The sequence below is a fragment of the Opisthocomus hoazin genome, chromosome 2, assembly GCF_030867145.1.
Source record: "Opisthocomus hoazin isolate bOpiHoa1 chromosome 2, bOpiHoa1.hap1, whole genome shotgun sequence".
NCBI classification, from domain to species: Eukaryota; Metazoa; Chordata; class Aves; order Opisthocomiformes; family Opisthocomidae; genus Opisthocomus; species Opisthocomus hoazin.
In genome coordinates this window covers 126,032,924-126,050,549 of record NC_134415.1, presented here as the reverse complement: position 1 = coordinate 126,050,549, position 17,626 = coordinate 126,032,924, and the positions used below count along the sequence as shown (strand labels likewise).

General features: G+C 41.2%; 1 protein-coding gene across 2 annotated transcripts in view; it reads right to left on the bottom strand.

Moving 5' to 3' along the window:
* CLIC5 (chloride intracellular channel 5) overlaps positions 1 to 17,626 on the bottom strand; it is a 95,371-nt gene that overhangs the window by 10,382 nt on the left and 67,363 nt on the right. For both annotated transcript variants that reach the window (XM_009945281.2, XM_009945282.2), the window contains exon 5: positions 1,329 to 1,510. In XM_009945281.2, the coding sequence (XP_009943583.1) occupies positions 1,329 to 1,510 (182 nt within the window). The remainder of the gene's footprint in view (positions 1 to 1,328; positions 1,511 to 17,626) is intronic.

The following is a 17,626-nucleotide window of genomic DNA, read 5'->3' as shown; positions in this document are numbered from 1 at the left end:
GCTGATAGGAAGGGATGGATTAGCTGATTTAATGAGTGCTTCCAATCTCTAATTTTTCTGACAGTACAAAATTGTTCCTGGGCATAAATTACACACATATGTGCCACAGAGTTCCCCTTCCTTTTTAAAGCACATGGTAGAGCTGTTTTCCATCTCAGATTTCTTAGGACAGTCATGTTCTCAGAAATGGCTGTGATTTGATTTTATTACCAGGATCCACTTGGTATTTGCAAGTCCAAATCCTCTCCTAAACTGCCTATAATTAAGCATTCTTGCCTTTAATGACGCTTCACACACACAGGGAAGATAAAATCCCCTGGGCAAGTTCAGATTTTCACAATTTCCAGCACACATCTTCCATCAAATGAAAAATTCTTAATAATTTATCCTTTTCTTCCATCTGTAAAATGTTTTTCAGGCAATATCCTATGGCTATGCTTGTTGGAGAAGGATTTTAATTCTCTTTTGACATATTTTGTTTCATTCCAAGGAGACAGGAACCAGTAAGAGGCCACACATTCATTTTGCATCATCTGACTCTAATGTCACCAATGAAGATGAGCCAAAGAAAGTGCTAAACTTGTGAGGATATTATCACGTTTCTTACCTGGAGACTTACGCTCTTTTTTTTTTTTTTTTCTTTTGCATGTGTGCAGTCAGCTCCCAGGCTCAGTTTATGTTTTGGCTCATGGAGCCAAATTAGATGCATGACTTGGCTTTAATTCCTAGTTTTCTTGCTTGCCAAGGTCTGCCAGGTACTTGCTTTATTCTAAAGAAACATGTAATCTGATAAATTAAATAAATGCAACATTTGGAAGTCAAGATGATGTACGCCGTTTGCACTATACCAGGGACTATTGTACATCTGAAATCCTGGACCTCTGTGGTGACATTGATTTGTTAACTTCTCTGTGTGAAATAGCAGACAGAACAAATATTCACCAAAAAAGATGGACTGCTATTCTTAAGTTACAAATGGGTGGGAACTGACTAAAGTTTTGACATCTCTCTTAAGAATAATGGGAACTAATTAATATGAAATATGCTATTACTTGCCACGAGGTAAAAATACAGAGGTGGGGTACCCAGATCTTAATATTGCCTTTGCCACTAATTAGTGATGGGACAATTTTCCCATGTACTAAACACAAAGTTGCTTAAGTTACTTGATAGGAAATACCAAGGAGGGAAACTTTGTTTCAAACTCTGCTTTTCTAGCACTTAGGATGCCTCTGCTGAAACACATGTTGGCTTTAGCTCATGGCTGTTGGAGCAATGCACTTCATTGTCAGATAAGGCTACCTCAACCATCGCATAACATCTTTTACCTTGACAACATGGAGTTTGGGCAGAAGGTTGCAGTCAGCAAGAGTCAGGTCATCTCCATCCAGAAACTTGCGTTTAGACACTTTCTCCTCCTCAGTGCTGTCTGCATCAATCTCCTCTGGCAGAGGGGTTCTCAGATAGTCATCCAGCTTCTTCAGAGCCTTCACTAAGCCTCTTTCCAGGGCTTTGCCAAAAAGCAATGAATAAGTCATTAGGGCAAAGTAAGAATTATTTAGAAATACTCATTATCAATGGCTATGGCAGTATCTAGAAAAAAAAGCCAAGAACCATTTCTTTGTTGTTTGTGCTCCCATGCCTACACAATATGAAGTACGAAGTAGCCCAGCAAGGTCTGCCTAAGGATAATGCTCATCCTGCAATGGAAAAGCGGGACACAGGAAATTGTTGTGCCATGTCATCTGACTAGCACAAAAAAAAACCCAAAATAAAAAAAAGTGAAGGAGATCATGGAAGGAAAGAACAGCTCATTAGTATGATATACCGATAAAACAAGTACACCGTATGATATTCTTCTGGTCTGTTGAGGCCATCACAGAGTAAATTGGAGATCTGTATGCCACTACATTAGTTATCTAAGCAGCCAGGTAGGATTGTAATTTAGGGGAGTTTTCTAGCATTACTTTAGCTCTAAAAAGTTGTAGTTTTACTACTTTTAAACCCCTTCCACAGTAATTAAAGGCAATAGCAACAAATTCAGAGACGCTAACCAGAGCTCTACAGAGCTGGAAGATACACTTCAACTGAAAGTAATATAACAGTAATTAAATACAATGCTACACAAAAGAGATGAGATACGCAGCCACTGTTAAGATTCCCCTCAGTTCAGGATCAACTTAGGTGCAAATTCTATTTTTCATATGCCTCAAATAGGGTGTCACAACAGAGAGGAGACTTTACACCTCTCTCTTCAATCACTAAAGATCATGTCCCAAACTGCTGATGGCTCCAACAAATTCCAGACTTAAAATGCCACTTAGACATAACATACAGTGTATAATACATATGTTATTATATAATGTATGAATATATTTAATACATATAATGGAGTGCGAATTTTTTATTTAAAAATATCAACCCCAGCACAGAATTTCTGTTCTTATATGCTACAGCAGGATAATAGAAAAACTTGATTGCAAGAATGAGCTTGGAGAAAGCCGAATGACTGCACGCAGGTTTCCCTGTTATTTAAACTGCAAACAGCCTGGGGCAAGAAGGGTCTTTTGCATCTCTGTTCGAAGGGTGACAAGCATGATGGGGTCCCAGCCTCTGACAAGTGCCTCAAAGTGCTAAAGCAATATAAATAAGAAACAGCAAGAATTTACAACGTGAAAAAATAACAACATGACTTACAGGCTTAGGGCCAGAATTTCAGCTGGTGAAAATTACCTGCAGTGATTTATACCTGCTGCAGATCTGGCCTGGAGTCAGCATTTAAGGCCTAATCCTGCAAAATCTCATATCTCTGAGTAACTTACTGCCATTTAACTTCAGGGAGACTACTCAATGCATCAAGTTACTGAGGCGGTGTAGCACTACAAGGCCTATGGAGATAAATGTATTTATGGGGCACAACACAAGCTTCAAAATGCTGCAGCAACTGCCCTGCGTAAAGCAGCTTGCTGGCACAGGTAGCTCCGCTGGCTCTGCTGTCAGCTGCCCCCGTGTTTTTGGCACGGAGAGAAAGGCGGCGTGTACGGGGCCACTGAGAGAGCAGGAGCCGAACACCACAGAACATGATTTCTCTGCTGCCCTAACATCCATTAAACTTCATGCCAGCGGTGGAAGTCAGATTATGCAGCCTGATGCCTTGCGCCCACTGAAGCCTCTTGGCTGAGCACCAGGGAACCATACCAGCTCTTTTGTGGCTGACTCTTAGGCACAGTGGCAAAGGCTGGCTTAATTGATTGACTGGAGAAATGACTGTGATCCAGCTGAAAACACCCCAACAAACATAGCAGGGAGGGAATGAATTTTATTTCTGAAAGCAGAGCATCTAAAGCGACTGAAGTGCTGCCATCCATAAAACAAAAAGTGTTGCCATCCCTTATTTAATCAATTCAAATTGAAGTTTGACACTGACATTTCGATGTCAGATGCTGGCAGAGGTGTCTAATTGTCTGCAGCTGTGTTCCGCCACACAACTTCTGCTGAAGGGTAATAACTGCATAGCTTGTAATATACCCCCATGTGGCTGCACTCAAAAGATTTAGCAATCTCTTTCTGGTTTGACCCATAACACCTGTTGAACAGATAGGTCTCCTTCTCTTGGTCAGCCTCAGACTATATCCTCTTACAATTAATTCATTTAGAGACAATGGAATCGGATTACTGCAATTTAATTCAATTTTACTCATCCAGATTTAGAGAACTGGCTTAACGCTGAGCATTTTCCAGTATCCCCTTCACCCAGTAGGATCGTCGGTTCTCAGAGTCATCTGTGTGATACGTGCAGTATTAGTACTAGATCAGATGCTTTGTGCCAGCCCATGGGGTCAGTCAGGTGTGTGTACAAAGACAGGAGCATCAGGTGAAATGTGTTGATGTAACTTTTCTGGAACTTATTAGTGTTGGGGTTTTTTTTTTTGCTTGTATTGATATATCAAAGTGCGTCATGGCTGTCTCAAAAACAATGCCTGGAGTGAAGCCTGTTTGCGACAGTGGGAAAAACATCTATCTGAATTCATGCTTGGCGCTTGCAAATGGCAGCTTTAGGCCAGAAATAAGCATATGTTTAGGGTTCAACGCATCTGTGACCTAATTCATAGGCTCTGCTGGAACTCACAGGATCCCGACATCTCACAGTGAAATCACCATACGGTCTGGACCATCTCATATCCTGATAGTCAAGATCTGGATCACTACTTGTGAAACCAATGACTATTTAATTAATCAAAACTCTTCTGATCCTAGTAAATCTCTCAGAATAGCCAGGAAAATAGAGGAGTGGTGAACAAGGGATAACTGCCTTTCTTCCAACTAATAGTGACAGAATTTTTGAAAATCTAAGAGAATTAAGATCTTAAAATTGCCATTTGAAATGGAGTTCAGGTGCGCAGGATCTGATTTTTAAAGCCTGTCGATGGTTTTCAAGGCATTTTTTAAAATTCATATGCAAATATCCATGTTGCAAATCCTACTTTCTCAGTGCCCTGACATATTCAGATTTATCTACACAACTTGAAGTCTTATGTTCCTTGAAAAGGTGCTCAGGGAAATCCCTGCTCAAAGTAGGAAGATGCGTAAAATAATCTCAAAAATATTGAAGCGAGAGGCTTCTATGCACCACATCTCAGAGAGAGCCAAGTGTCTAACACCGGCATGGATAGGGTAGCCCACCTGACATGTGAATTCACCAGTGAACCCTGAGAAGAGAGAGGTATCAAAACCAGGTCTATTTTCTCTTTCTTATAAAAAATTTTGGCAGAATTGCTGTGATTTTGCCTGTGTTATAGGGAGAGCTTTTTGCTGGAAAGTGGACACTGAGATTCAAATGCCTTTTCAACGTGATGTCAGCCCAGATGTGCCAGATGAGACCCCACCAGTGGAGTATCAGGTAATTTGTGCAGCTCTCCTGTTGAACTGTTTCACTTTCCTCAAATGACTCAACATTCAGTGGATCATGACTGAAGGCTGACACCACAGGTAAGAGTCAGAAAAACTAATTATCTCTCTCATTTTCCGCCTTATGTGGTGGATATTTAAGTATTATGTGAAAGGTGAAAAAATATGGACAGAGACCAAGAAATAACCTCCTCAGAATATCCTACAGCTCTGAAGTTTTTGGGACTCTTGCTGAGGAAAGAGCTGTGTGGGTTCATCTTAGTGAGCAAACTCAGCAGAAGAAAGATTTAATTCTAAACATTACATACTATGGCTCTTTTGTGAAAATCTGGATGACTCTATATATTGTCTCCACTGAGAACACAGGGGACAGTGGGCACTCACCAGGGCAGGGGTCTTGTGAATACCAGTCACAGCACTAGACTGAATGAAGGCATTTAAAAAGGTGCAACTAAATGACAAGTGACTAATTGCCCATTTGTGAACATAGTGTTCACCATGAATTTCAGAAGTGGCTAAGCAGCTAACTCCCTTTGCAACTTATCCTCCTGGAAACATCACATTAAATAACTAAATTAATTTGCTGGTAACAGCTGAGGCTCCGCTGCAAGTCAGTAGGTGGGATTAATCTTCCCTGAAGTGAGTAAATGAAACAAGTAGGTTTGATTTAAACATCCCGAGCTTCTTCTGTAGTTGGTGGTGTAGTTTTCTGCTCTTGGTTTAGGTGACCCTTAAATCAGCTGTGTGGAGAACTTGTCCTGAAGTGTCTAATCTCAGCCTTGTGTTGTCTTTGTCATGTCAGGGTGGAGGATTCAATATTCCAACACCAAGTGGAACTATGGCTGAGAATGCGGCTCTGTGCTGCTTTCAAAATTTCTACCTCCAATTACTTCCCCATCTTGCAGACTTTCAGTATGAACTTAGAGATCCCAAATGTGACCAGCTCTGCGAGAGGAAGCCTGTCATCTGGCTACCCGTAGAACAGCTGCTATGTGTGAACTCCTGGAAACCATCTTTCTGGACGGTGAAAACACCAAGCACAAAGGCACCAGCATCGTATTGTCTTCACAGCGATGTATTTAATATAACTTCAAATTCCAAGATGTTCTGTGTATATACAAAATCCACGGTGGAACCATCTCCCTCACCCTTCATTACTCCACTCTGGGAGACTTCTGCAGCCAAAGACAGCTTATAGCAATCACAGTCTTGCCATGTCATCCCACCTATAGTAAACAACAATATGAATAAAAAAACCTTACGAGCTCTTTGTGATTTTCCTTCTCCCTTCAAAACTATGCTTTTATACAACTTTACTTAAGAATCCTAAGTTAGAAGCCAGAAAAATAGCACTTTCCAACCTCAAAGCAACCACAGAACACTTAACGAATGTATTACCATCTGTCAAATGCACAGGGTGAGGTTCAATTTAGCTGATGATACCTAATTCACAATGACGCTCTGTTTTCAGCAAAAGGTTACTTGATGTTGAACAGTGAGATTAACAAATCCTGACATGCACAGAAATACAAATAATGTAACAAAAGTTAATAACTGGCAAAATTGTGCTCTCAGTTACCCTGACATAAAAGAGGAGTAACTCCGCACTGTCACCAAGCTATTCCATATTTACTCCAGTTCAGCCAAGCACAGACTTTGGCTCTGTTACTTAACTCTTCAAGCAAAAACTTCCTTAGACTATTAGCCTGTGCAACTTTTTCCAGGGGACAAAGAGAAATCCTTGTGTCTTGAAGCACTTGTACCACAACTGAACAAAACTTTGGAAAATGTAAGGCATGGAGCAACCCTGCAAGTCAAGGGGAGGGCCAGATAACAAAAATTCATTACTAGGTACTCAGACTGAAATTTTGGCCATACCAAAGCCCATGGAAGTTCTGCTGTTGACTTCAGTGGGGTTAGGATTTCTCCAGCAGGTTTTAAAGCCAAAAGGGACTATTATAATCAGTTAATCTGACCTCCTAAATAATACCAACCATAAAACTTCCAGCGTCATCAGTCGTTTCCATCTCTATTTTCTGTGGGTCAAATAAGGCTGAAGCAAAATGGAAAGTAACTAGAAAGTAGTAAAACCGTTTGGAAAAACTAAAACTGATTCAGGCTGCCCACACCCACAGCATTTGCAGAGGTCAGACAAGGACTCTTCTTCGCCTTCCTTGAACTCCAGATATTTCCTTCCTTGTTTAATGCTGGGATAAGGAGAAATAGCAAAGCAGACAAAGCACATAAACACCAATCTCTGTGGCCTAAAGGAGCCACTGGAAGGCAAATTGTTCCATCGTAAAATAGTAGCCTAGGAAAAGCTGGATTACCATCAGAGGAGCCTCTCTCTCTCCCTCTCTCTCTCTTTTGGGAACAGGCAGACTGGGTACCTAAATTTAAAATAGCTAAACTTAGGTGAGATGACTCCTATTTTATGTGTCTGAGTGGAACCATTTGCAGGATGAGGATTTTACTTGATAGTTATTATGGTAAGAGATGCAAAGCATAGAGGGCACAGTAAGAGCAATAAGAACAATTAATTATTTGGTCAAATTCAACTTAAAAACAATTTGATTTACATAAAAGAGAGCAAAACTAGTTCATTTTCTTAAACAAACTTCAAGCATAATAACATAAGATTTCCAAACAAACATGAAAACAAAAAGAAAGACAAGTTTTGGATGGCTGGTTAAGTAAGTTGTGCCTAGACATTCAATCATTTTCTCATCACTTTTAAAATGTTGGTAATCTTCAAAATTAACATGTCATTTCCAAACTAAGAAGAGAATAAACTTTTGTTTCAAAAGGTGTAAGAGAAAATGCTTCTACTTTTCAAAACAAGTCATTATTCACCCAATTCAACCCATATTTGCCAATAATCCAGGTCACTCACACCACCATTTTTTGGCAAATAAACATTTTGTCACAAAATATTTTCTCCAAGCTGAAGTAAAATACATGTGGTCCTTTTCATAAGTGAATACCCCCTGAAAGCACAGTGACAACAAGGCTTCAAAGTCCTCGAATCCCAGCAACATAATGGTTCTTGTAGCCATCATCTGAAATCACCTGAGACTGACCTCGGCACAACTGCAAGTTTCTGAATTGTCAAGCCCAAGCAAGTTCAACAAACTATGATCCACGTACAAAAGTGAACAACGATTCCTGCTGCTACCCTGGATCACTGATTGATGCTTTTCCTTTTTACTGCTTTCTTCCACTGCCCTCCAGTAAGATTTATCCTGTAACACACGCAAATGAACTTGGTGAAATACGCAATGAGGGAAAAACGGGAACAGTACATAAATATTCACAGCCTCACACAAACAATCTGAGATTTATTTTTCCTTTAAAAAAACAAACCACCTTTCCTGATCACTTCCAGACTCACAGTTTGATATTATATGAGACCCAATACTGTTTTCTGGTAGGAGAGGGAAACGAGCTAAGAAACAGCAATTTAAGGTAAGAAAATAATATCTTTCTACTAGTCTGACAGTCTGATTAAAGACCAAGGATTCATATTTTCACTCTTTTTTCTCCGTCCTGCTCATTTTTTTCAGGCAGGCTCAACAGAGTATTGTAACTTTAATCTGTAAAGATTAATCCCTCTCACATGGAGGACCTGCGACTGCAATATGCTCGCCACTGTATTACATACTGAACCGTTTATCTTCCTCCCTGTGATTTCAATATAACCCTTGAGATTTGAGTGCTGCCTTGATTCCTTCTCTTTAGCCATTTGAGTCAGGTGTCTTGTCTAAACTGGTTATGTAGGTTCCCTCTCTGCTCAGAGGCACTAAGCGTCCTCAGAGGGCAATTCCTTCCAACTGCCTGAGACACCTGATTTAAACTGGTGTGACTCACTCCACACATGCCCTTCTAACCGCGTGAACTACAGACAAAGCCTAAAGGACTAACTCAGACTAGACACCTAACTTTCAGGGAGGTGAATTTAGGCAAGACGAATAATACCCTTTGAATACAACTTCACAGTTCACCTAAGTCATGTAGGATGATACCTTCCATTTTTTTAAAGTTACTTAATATTAGTGCTTAGTCCCCAAAGGGCGAGTACTTTGTCAGTTTGACAACAACAACACCCTTTCTAGGCATGTTTCTGTCTTGGTAAATCCCCAGCTCTGAGCAGTGTCTATTCTGAGACGCAAACGAGTGGGCAGTCACTGAGAGCACCATTGGAAATGCAGAGGAGAAGGACGGAGGTTTGGCTCCCATGCATCCAAGGCATTTACATGCCTAACTGTGGGCCAAAGGGAGTTTCTGGGGTGAGTCACCTCTCCTATTAAAGATGTTCCACTCTAGATAAATAACTCAATATTCACTGGAACAGAGACTTGAGCATGTTCCCACAACAAAGGTAAATGCCCATACAACCATGCTGAGAATGAATCACAGAATCACAGAAAGGTTTGGGTTGGAAGGGACATTAAAGATCACCCAGTTCCAACCCCCCTGCCATGAGCAGGGACACCTTCCACCAGACCAGGTTGCTCAAAGCCCCGTCCAACCTGGCCTTAAACACTGCCAGGGAGGGGACACCCACAGCTTCTCTGGGCAACCTGGGCCAGGGCCTCACCACCCTCACGGTGAAGAATTTCTTTCTTACATCTGATCTAAATCTGCCCTCTTTCAGTGTGAAGACATTACCCCTTGTCCTATCACTACACACCTTTGTAAAAAGTCACTCTACAGCTCTCTCGCAGGCCCCTTCAGTTACTGGCAGCTGCTGTAAGGTCTCGCTGGAGCCTTCTCTTCCCCAGGCTGAACAGCCCCAGCTCTCCCAGCCTTTCCTCCCAGCAGAGGGGTTCCAGCCCTCGGATCATTGCTGGGGCCTTCTCTGGCCCCACTCCAATAGCTCCAGGTCTGTCCTGTGCTCAGTGCTCCAGAGCTGGACGCAGGACTCCGGGGGGGGGGGGGTGGGGTGGGGTGGGTGTCTCACCAGAGTGGAGCAGAGGGGCAGAATCCCCTCCCTCGCCCTGCTGCCCACGCTGCTGGGGATGCAGCCCAGGATACGGTTGGTGTTCTGGGCTGCCAGCGCACATTGCTGGGTCATTATGAACTTCTCATCAACAACAACAGTCGTGTTATGTTTGTTTCTGCTCCCTTAAAGAATCAATGAATACCTAGTAGTGTACACAGAAGAGTGGGTACACCAGGAGTGGGACAAGTCACACAGACACTGGTGACACACATGCAAATATCCACGCAACTTTGGTCATAAGATGCCTTCCAGACACAGTCAAAACCAGGTAGAAACTGGTACATATGTTCCATACATGTTAACGTGTATGTTCTGTGTATGTCCAGTGAGAGAAATGGAGGTGCTAAACCCTAGGAGCACTTCAGCTAGGACTAGAGGAACATGGAGGTGAAATACAACAATTAGATACCCAAAACAACCTTAGGAACCCGGATACATCAAAAATCTATCGATTTACTTATGGATAAGTTTCACTTTATCTAACTTCAGCCATCTAAGTGTTACGTAATTAGTCCAACCTAGTTGTCCAAGTCTCCTTTACACATAGCAATGAAAGAGAGGCACCTCTAAAGGAAGTTCTACCATTTTTAGAGCCACATTTTAAGATAAATTAAATGGCCCTTTAGAAATGAATTTACGCCCCTCTCCATCGATCATAAAAGCAACCAGGATTATTGAATGACTAGTGTACAACTTCTAGAAAGACTGAAGTGAGATGATCCTTCCCTTATCATCCCTCTTCGCTTCCCTCCCCACCCGATCTACAAACCCTTGGTGACGTGGAGTGATCAATTAGAGCGTCAGCCTAAAAGTCTGGGATATTTTGACAGACCTGTCTCAAAAAGTCCATAGAAGATATGTCTCAGAGAGACTAAGACCTTGATTCCTCACATACCCTTTCCTAAACCAGGGCATGATGATCCAAGGGTTAAGAGATTACGTGGATTTAGGAGATCTGAGTCTCTTCTTCTCAAGCTTTTCTACATGACCTTATATAAATTATTTGTATTATCTGCCTTCCAACATCCTATATACAAAGTAAGAATAAAAGCACGCTTTAGCCACAAATCTTACATTGATAAAAGCAGTAATGCACCAGCCACGGACATAAGTTTCAGTTTGAGGAGGATAAACTGTAAATATAACAAAAAAAGGGGTATCATCTTATTTTTGTGATACCATCTGTCCTAATCCCAAATTAAACCCAGTGAAACAGGTGAGTCGGTAACATCTTTAAAAAGAAAAATTAAACATGTAGTTTTCAAGCACCTAGAAAGTTTGTTTTGACTTGTTTCTAGTTTTGGACTGAAAACTCAAGTTTCTTTCTTCCCTTTTCTTATTCAGTTTTACAGCGGAGGCAAGAAATTAATGTAATAATTATGCCGTTATCATGAAGAATGCAGTTGGAGCCCCTTCAAATGCTTTTTTTTAAGAAGGAAATCCAGGTGTTCATATGACACCGAAAGAAGGGTTCATTTCCAAGTCTCTTAGGAGTCCAAGCGACCCTGAGGGCAGGAAGCAAGTGAATGTAAAACTACTGGCCTACAAGTGCCCCAGGAAGAACAGTACCTAACTTGCATTTCACAAATCATCGTAACTCTGTAGCAGCACGCAAGTGACAAGCACCGTTTCTAGAGCATGTCCTCAAGGGCCTAATCCTCACCCCTGTGATGCTAGTCTTGTGCAGGTGTCCCTAAACCAACTGCAGACAAGCAGCAGCTGATTTGCATCAGAAACCTGAAAAAAAACCCACCGTCAAACTCTGCAGATTATAAATCCATTTATTTATAGTGTGAGATTATCACTTCGGTGTCTTCATTTTTGGGATGCTGTGCATTTACTCGGAGTGTAAAGTTTTGTTTTACTAGCAAAGAGCCAACAAGATTATTCTGGGACTAACGCAGAAAAACTAACTACACGTTTCTGCATTAAAATAAGAGTAAAGATAGCTTCTGACAGAGTGCAACTGGACTTTACTGACAGTGCTGTGAGGACCCCTTGTGTTCTGATATTTAAGCAGAGAAGATCGTTCCTCTACAGGCTGTTGGCACTTGCATCTTTAATATCAATTGCTTTCTATCCCAGGCATGTAGAGGAATAAAGTCTGCTTTTGTTTACGCCAGGATAATCCCAGTTGCACTCCACTGACTTCAGCTAAGTTGTTTCACTTCTGCAGTGGCAGAGTGAAGACATGGGAGGGAAATGCAGAAATGCCTAGCTAGCAGTACCTGAGGATGAAGTTTTAAAGCTTACTGAGTTCACAGATCCCTCAGTTCAATTAGCACTTACTTGGGCTCAGTCTCACATAGTTTTATCTTAATGTTTCCAGTATTTTCTGCCCTTTGTGTTCAAAAATTGTTACTCAGACACAAAAAAAACTTGAGACGATGAGATTTACAAATGACTCACATGTTAATTCTTTTCCATTGTTTCTCTGCTTTTAGAATGATAGAATCATAAAAACACAGAATGCTTTGGGTTAGGAGGGACCTTTAGAGGTCATCTAGCCCAATACCCCTGCAGTGCGCAGGGACATCTTCAACCAGACCAGGTTGCTGAGAGCCCAGTCCAACCTGGCCTTGAATGTTTCCAGGGATGGGGCCTCCATTTCCTGTCTGGGCAATCTGCTCCAGTGTTTCACCACTTTCATGGCAAAATATTTCTTCCTTATATCTAGTCTAATCACTTGTTATTTGGAATAATGAAATTTGAGAATTTTTGTTTCAAGCTCCATTAAGCAACTTAGGGATCATCGTGATTATGCTTTAATTTAACCTCTTTGCAAGGAACAGAGAAGCAAAAAAGAGTTATAATTATGTCTAGATGCACGAAAAGTTTTCCAGTACTAGTAGGGAGGTCACATTACCTCTGTTGCAACTGTACTGTTGTGACAAGTATTAAGAACATTTTTCCCCTTTCTGGTGTCCCCAGTTATAAAAGGCTTTGGAAATTTCAGCAAGAGCTCAAAGGAGAACAATAATAAAATGCTCAAGGACTAGAAAACAAGCCTCAAAATATCAGGTTTGAAGAGTCTGTTTGTTCAGTGTATTAGAGAGAAGGTAGGAAAGGCCAAGGTGCACAGATGCTCACCCATGGACAAAACATCTGGGAAGTGTGAGGGAGCTCTTCAGCCTTGTCAACAAAGGTATGAAAAGGTCTAATAGTTGGAAGCCGGACAAATTCAGTTTCCATGTTGCCAAAGAGATGACCTAGTTAAGGAACAAACAATGAGGGAGGAGAAGTGGACTTACTTCTTGGTATGTTTATAAAGAGACTAAGAAAAGGCAGGCTTCAATCCAGTTCTGAAAGAAATGGGAGAAACTGGGCTGGAGGGGGCCAATGTACCATGGGCAGGTCATGGCACTTTAAAATCCCTAATATCATCTTTTAGGTCTTGCAACAAGGACCGAGGTAAGTTGACTGTACCACCATCAATGTCACAGAGAATTTGTTACTCAGCATTAAGACAATGACTGTAACTAAATCTCATGCTTCAAGACTTAAGATGTTTGCAAAGATCTGACCCAGGCCATCAGGTCTTTCTCTGCTAGAGATGCAAATGGTCAGACCAATGCCTTGGAGTGGTGCAGAAAGTCTTGCTGAGTAGATGCCTTCCTTACATCTTCAGAGTCATCCTGATTCCAGGTCAAGGAAATATTTGGTTTTCAGATTTGACTGGCTGGATCATTAGGAATTCATCTTCCTCTGCAGTGCAGAATATGGACCAGATATTGCCATCAGCTGAGCATCTCTTATCCAGTGAATTTCCCCTTAGTGGGCTGTTGTGCATCAAAGGCACTTCATTTTCTCTTATTATCTGCTCTCTACAAAACAACTTATTCTCTAAAAGATTAAATACCAACAAACAGGCTTGCTCAATGAGCAAAACTGACTGGGGTGTGATTTGCAGGAGATCACAGTAAATAACCCAAAGTTTATTCTAGCCTCTAACTCTGTGAAATTCTGCTTTTTTTTCTGCAATCTGAAGAATCAGGATATTTGGAAAATATTTATGTCTTCAGTTCCCATTTAGTCACTTTATTCCCAGCACTGTTTTCAAGCTAAAGGCCAACTATTTAGGATCTGATCTAATAAAGAAAATTAGCAACACTGATTTTCATTTACGTTGCATTCTTCTCTTCCCTGTTATTTTATGAACAACATTTGCATGCATAAAACAAAAAATCTGCTTTGGAAAAAACAGATTACAAGCCAGTCCTTCTCCCTTTGAAGTCATCAACAGTTTTGCAAACTAACTTCCAAAAGCCAGTCACTGGGCTCTCTGTCATGTGGTAGCTTGCTCTACAATTGCTAAATATAAGCCTGTGAACAATCCTCTTGGGACAATAAGACCAGCTGGGTGTTTAAATCTGGACATTTGCTTGTATAAGACTTGGACACCTCACTGAGTAAGGCCATAACTTCACCAAAGTCCTTGCTGTGGGGAACACACTTCAGATGCATCAAGTCTATCGCAACAAGGGAAGTTACCCACCAGTGCAAAACCATAGATCAACAAAGTTAAAACTCAATTCTAAATAATAATGCAATTTAGGCCTCCCATTCCAGCAGTGAGGCGCTTAATTCCTCCCAGGACTGCTGCCGCCAGATTGCTCTGATCCACTTCCAGCTGTGCTACTACTGCTCCTGTGTGCGAGCATGGGAGCTCGGCTGGGAAACAGAACAAAGCACCCCAGTAAAGCCAGCACTTGGAGGAATATCCAAACACACAGGGGAAATAATTCCCTCTTAAAGAAGACCACCTGCCAACTTCTGTTCCCGTTGCAAGTATTTTAGTCTAGGCCTGGTCTGTGCACATGGGCCCTGATTCAGCAAAGGTTTGAGAACATGCCTTAATTTGAGCATATCCCTAACCTCCTTGACTGCAGTACGTAAACTGCTTTTTGGGATTTTGCATATTGTCCATCTTAAACGTATATAAATATATATATTCTTTCACTGTTTTCTCTCCCTCCCTATGGTACGCTATGGTTTCAAAGTTACCTCAGCACAAATGTGTCAGAAAATTATGTCTGCTAGTACATTAATTGTAAATATTTACTGTTCCCTGAATAGCTGCATCTAAGCATGCTAATCAGGCATACCAAGTCCCTGCCTTGGAGGCTTGCAGTCTGATGACATCCGAATTTACACAGAATTTTAGTTCTGTATTGTTTTCAAGTAGGTTTTTTTTCATGTTTCCATCAGGAAATATTCATACCTTAATTAGCAAGGTCTTAGAAGAAGGAAAAAAAATGAAACGATAGGAAAGTTCAACAATATTCCCTAGGAAGGTACATAATTCCAAGGTTAAGATGATGGTTTGTTATCATTTTAGAAAAATGAAAACTTTTTCCTTCCAACAGCATAAAATTTCAGTTCTTAGCTTTGGCAGGTCAAAAGATATTGGTCCTTAAAGCTGTCACTGGTACCAGACAGAATATTGATGGCTCTGGGCCTCCAGCCAGCCAGATTTTGAGAAGTTTCAAAAAGTTATTGCTCAAGCAAACTTATTCTCCAAACTGCTGTTTCTGAGCATTTTAGAATCAGTCTTTGATTACTGGGCAGAAAGCAGATAAAGCAATATAGGACAGATGATAAATGCAACTTGTGGCACTACTTAACAAGTTAGCACACAGCTATCACCACCGTTTTAGTGGTCTTTATGTGTGTGTTTTTATAAAGAGACAGAGTGGAGAATAGTTTTATTAACATATCACCAGTGAGTTATATGGGTCATCCCAAATGAATAGCAATAAAAGCTTTATATCACACTCACCAATGTGTATTTGGTACTTTACGTGCCACAAATGTTGCAGAAAAGCTATTTTACATATGTTTTAAAGACTGGGTATTTTTTATATTAGGGCTGGTTTTGTAAAGCTGCCAGGCACTTCAGCTACCGCGAGCCCAACAGTATTCAGCTCAGAGGGAGCCATAAAAACTTGTTTAAAATTTTCTGAAACAGCTTTTTTTATGCTTCAGAATGCCAGAGTTAAAGATCTGTCATCTTGATATGTTCCATCACAAAGCCAGTCCTTTTCTGTAAAACAATTTTAAACGCTGTTTCTAGTCCTTCCTGGTTGCATGACAGAGAAAACTTCATGCTGTCACAGTTTAGGACAAACTGTGGCTCAAGCTGGGCCTTGGACAGGCGTGGAGTTTTTTAGCACAAAAGGGAAATTCTGCAACTAAAGAGGAAGAAAGAAAAATGTTAATGGCAAGTTGATACACAGATATACACATGCGTGCACACATATACACCTATATATTTCTATGGCACCTTGAAAACCTGTGCAAAAAACATAAAGCATCAATGTTGGTCCCGAATTAGAGCCTGACCAAGATCTCCGTCACAGGAAACTCCCCATCAATTCAAGGGCATTCAAACAGCTTTTTAACTTGCTCCGTTAAAGTCAAGAGGAGCTGACCTACAGCATCAGAAGCTCCTATCCCAGCTACGTACACCAGCTCAGGTGCCTCCAAGGGTCTGCACCACAGAGCTGTTATTACTGCAAATATTCTACACAGGTTTTTGGAGTGAACTGATTTTCTGCTTAATTAAGGAGGTATGCGATGCCTTCTAGAAAGGATCAGAGCACGCCATCCTGCTTGTGCACGTACCTACACTATGGGTCTGACTCTGTTCTCAGCAGGAGTAACTCCACAGTGTAAAACTGATGTAGGCCAGTTTTATTCCCAGCCCTATCTGTGTGTGTGCAAATCTCCTGTATACATACATACACAGCACACGAAGAGAGACATTTCCCACCTCGTGCATTTAACCACAAAGTGTGATGTAGCTACTGAAGGAGGTGAATGGCATTTAATCACATCTAAGTTAATGATTTAAATGCGCTTTTATTTTTGGCCTCTTGATGTAAATCCAAACCAGACAAGCGGAGTCCTCTGGTCAGACGGCTGGAAATTCCTCTGCATGAAATCATGTTGGTGGTCTCCCAGCTCAGCGCCTTCTGAAGAGCCATACAGTGAAATATCCTTCCGTACCACTAATGAATGCGCCCACCCACACTGGAGCTGGTGCCCCCGAAGAACTCCATTCAAGCACAACTTTTTAAACTTATAAATGAAATCAAAGGGCTCATTCTACGAGCCAAAGAACTTACAATTTTAGGCGAGACGGTTAATGGGTTGTTACTACAGGTTGTCCCCTTGGTTTGCAGCATACTGTCTCACAAAAAAAATAATAAGCAGGATACTGAATATGTACACAGCATTTCAATTAATTAAATTTCCTCCTCCTCCAATGAATACATAAATTGTTGCTACCCTGGTTACTGTACAGAGCTTGAGTGATTTGCTCAGCATCAACTAAAGGAAGCAAAGTAAACTCACAGCATCTTGGTTTACTTTCCTGTGCGCACAGAAGATCTCCTTCTAGATATTAAACAATCACTAAGTAACCACAAACTCCCAAAATGGCCATGAAAACTTGAACAAGAGCATCCAGGAAATTATTTTCAAGACTACGGCCATTGAACTCTCCCAAGGACTCTCGTTCTTTTGTGAACGAGCACTTGTCGTTTCCAGTACAAGAGGTGAAGCCTGGTGGCAATGGCTGGAGGACTGAATAACCCAGTTGTGCTACCAACGTGAGGCACAGATCTAACCCTGCCATGAGGAGATGGCTCCTTCAGAGAGGCCTGCTATAAAATTATCAAGTGACACGGGGGGTGGAAGGAATCAAGCCCGTTG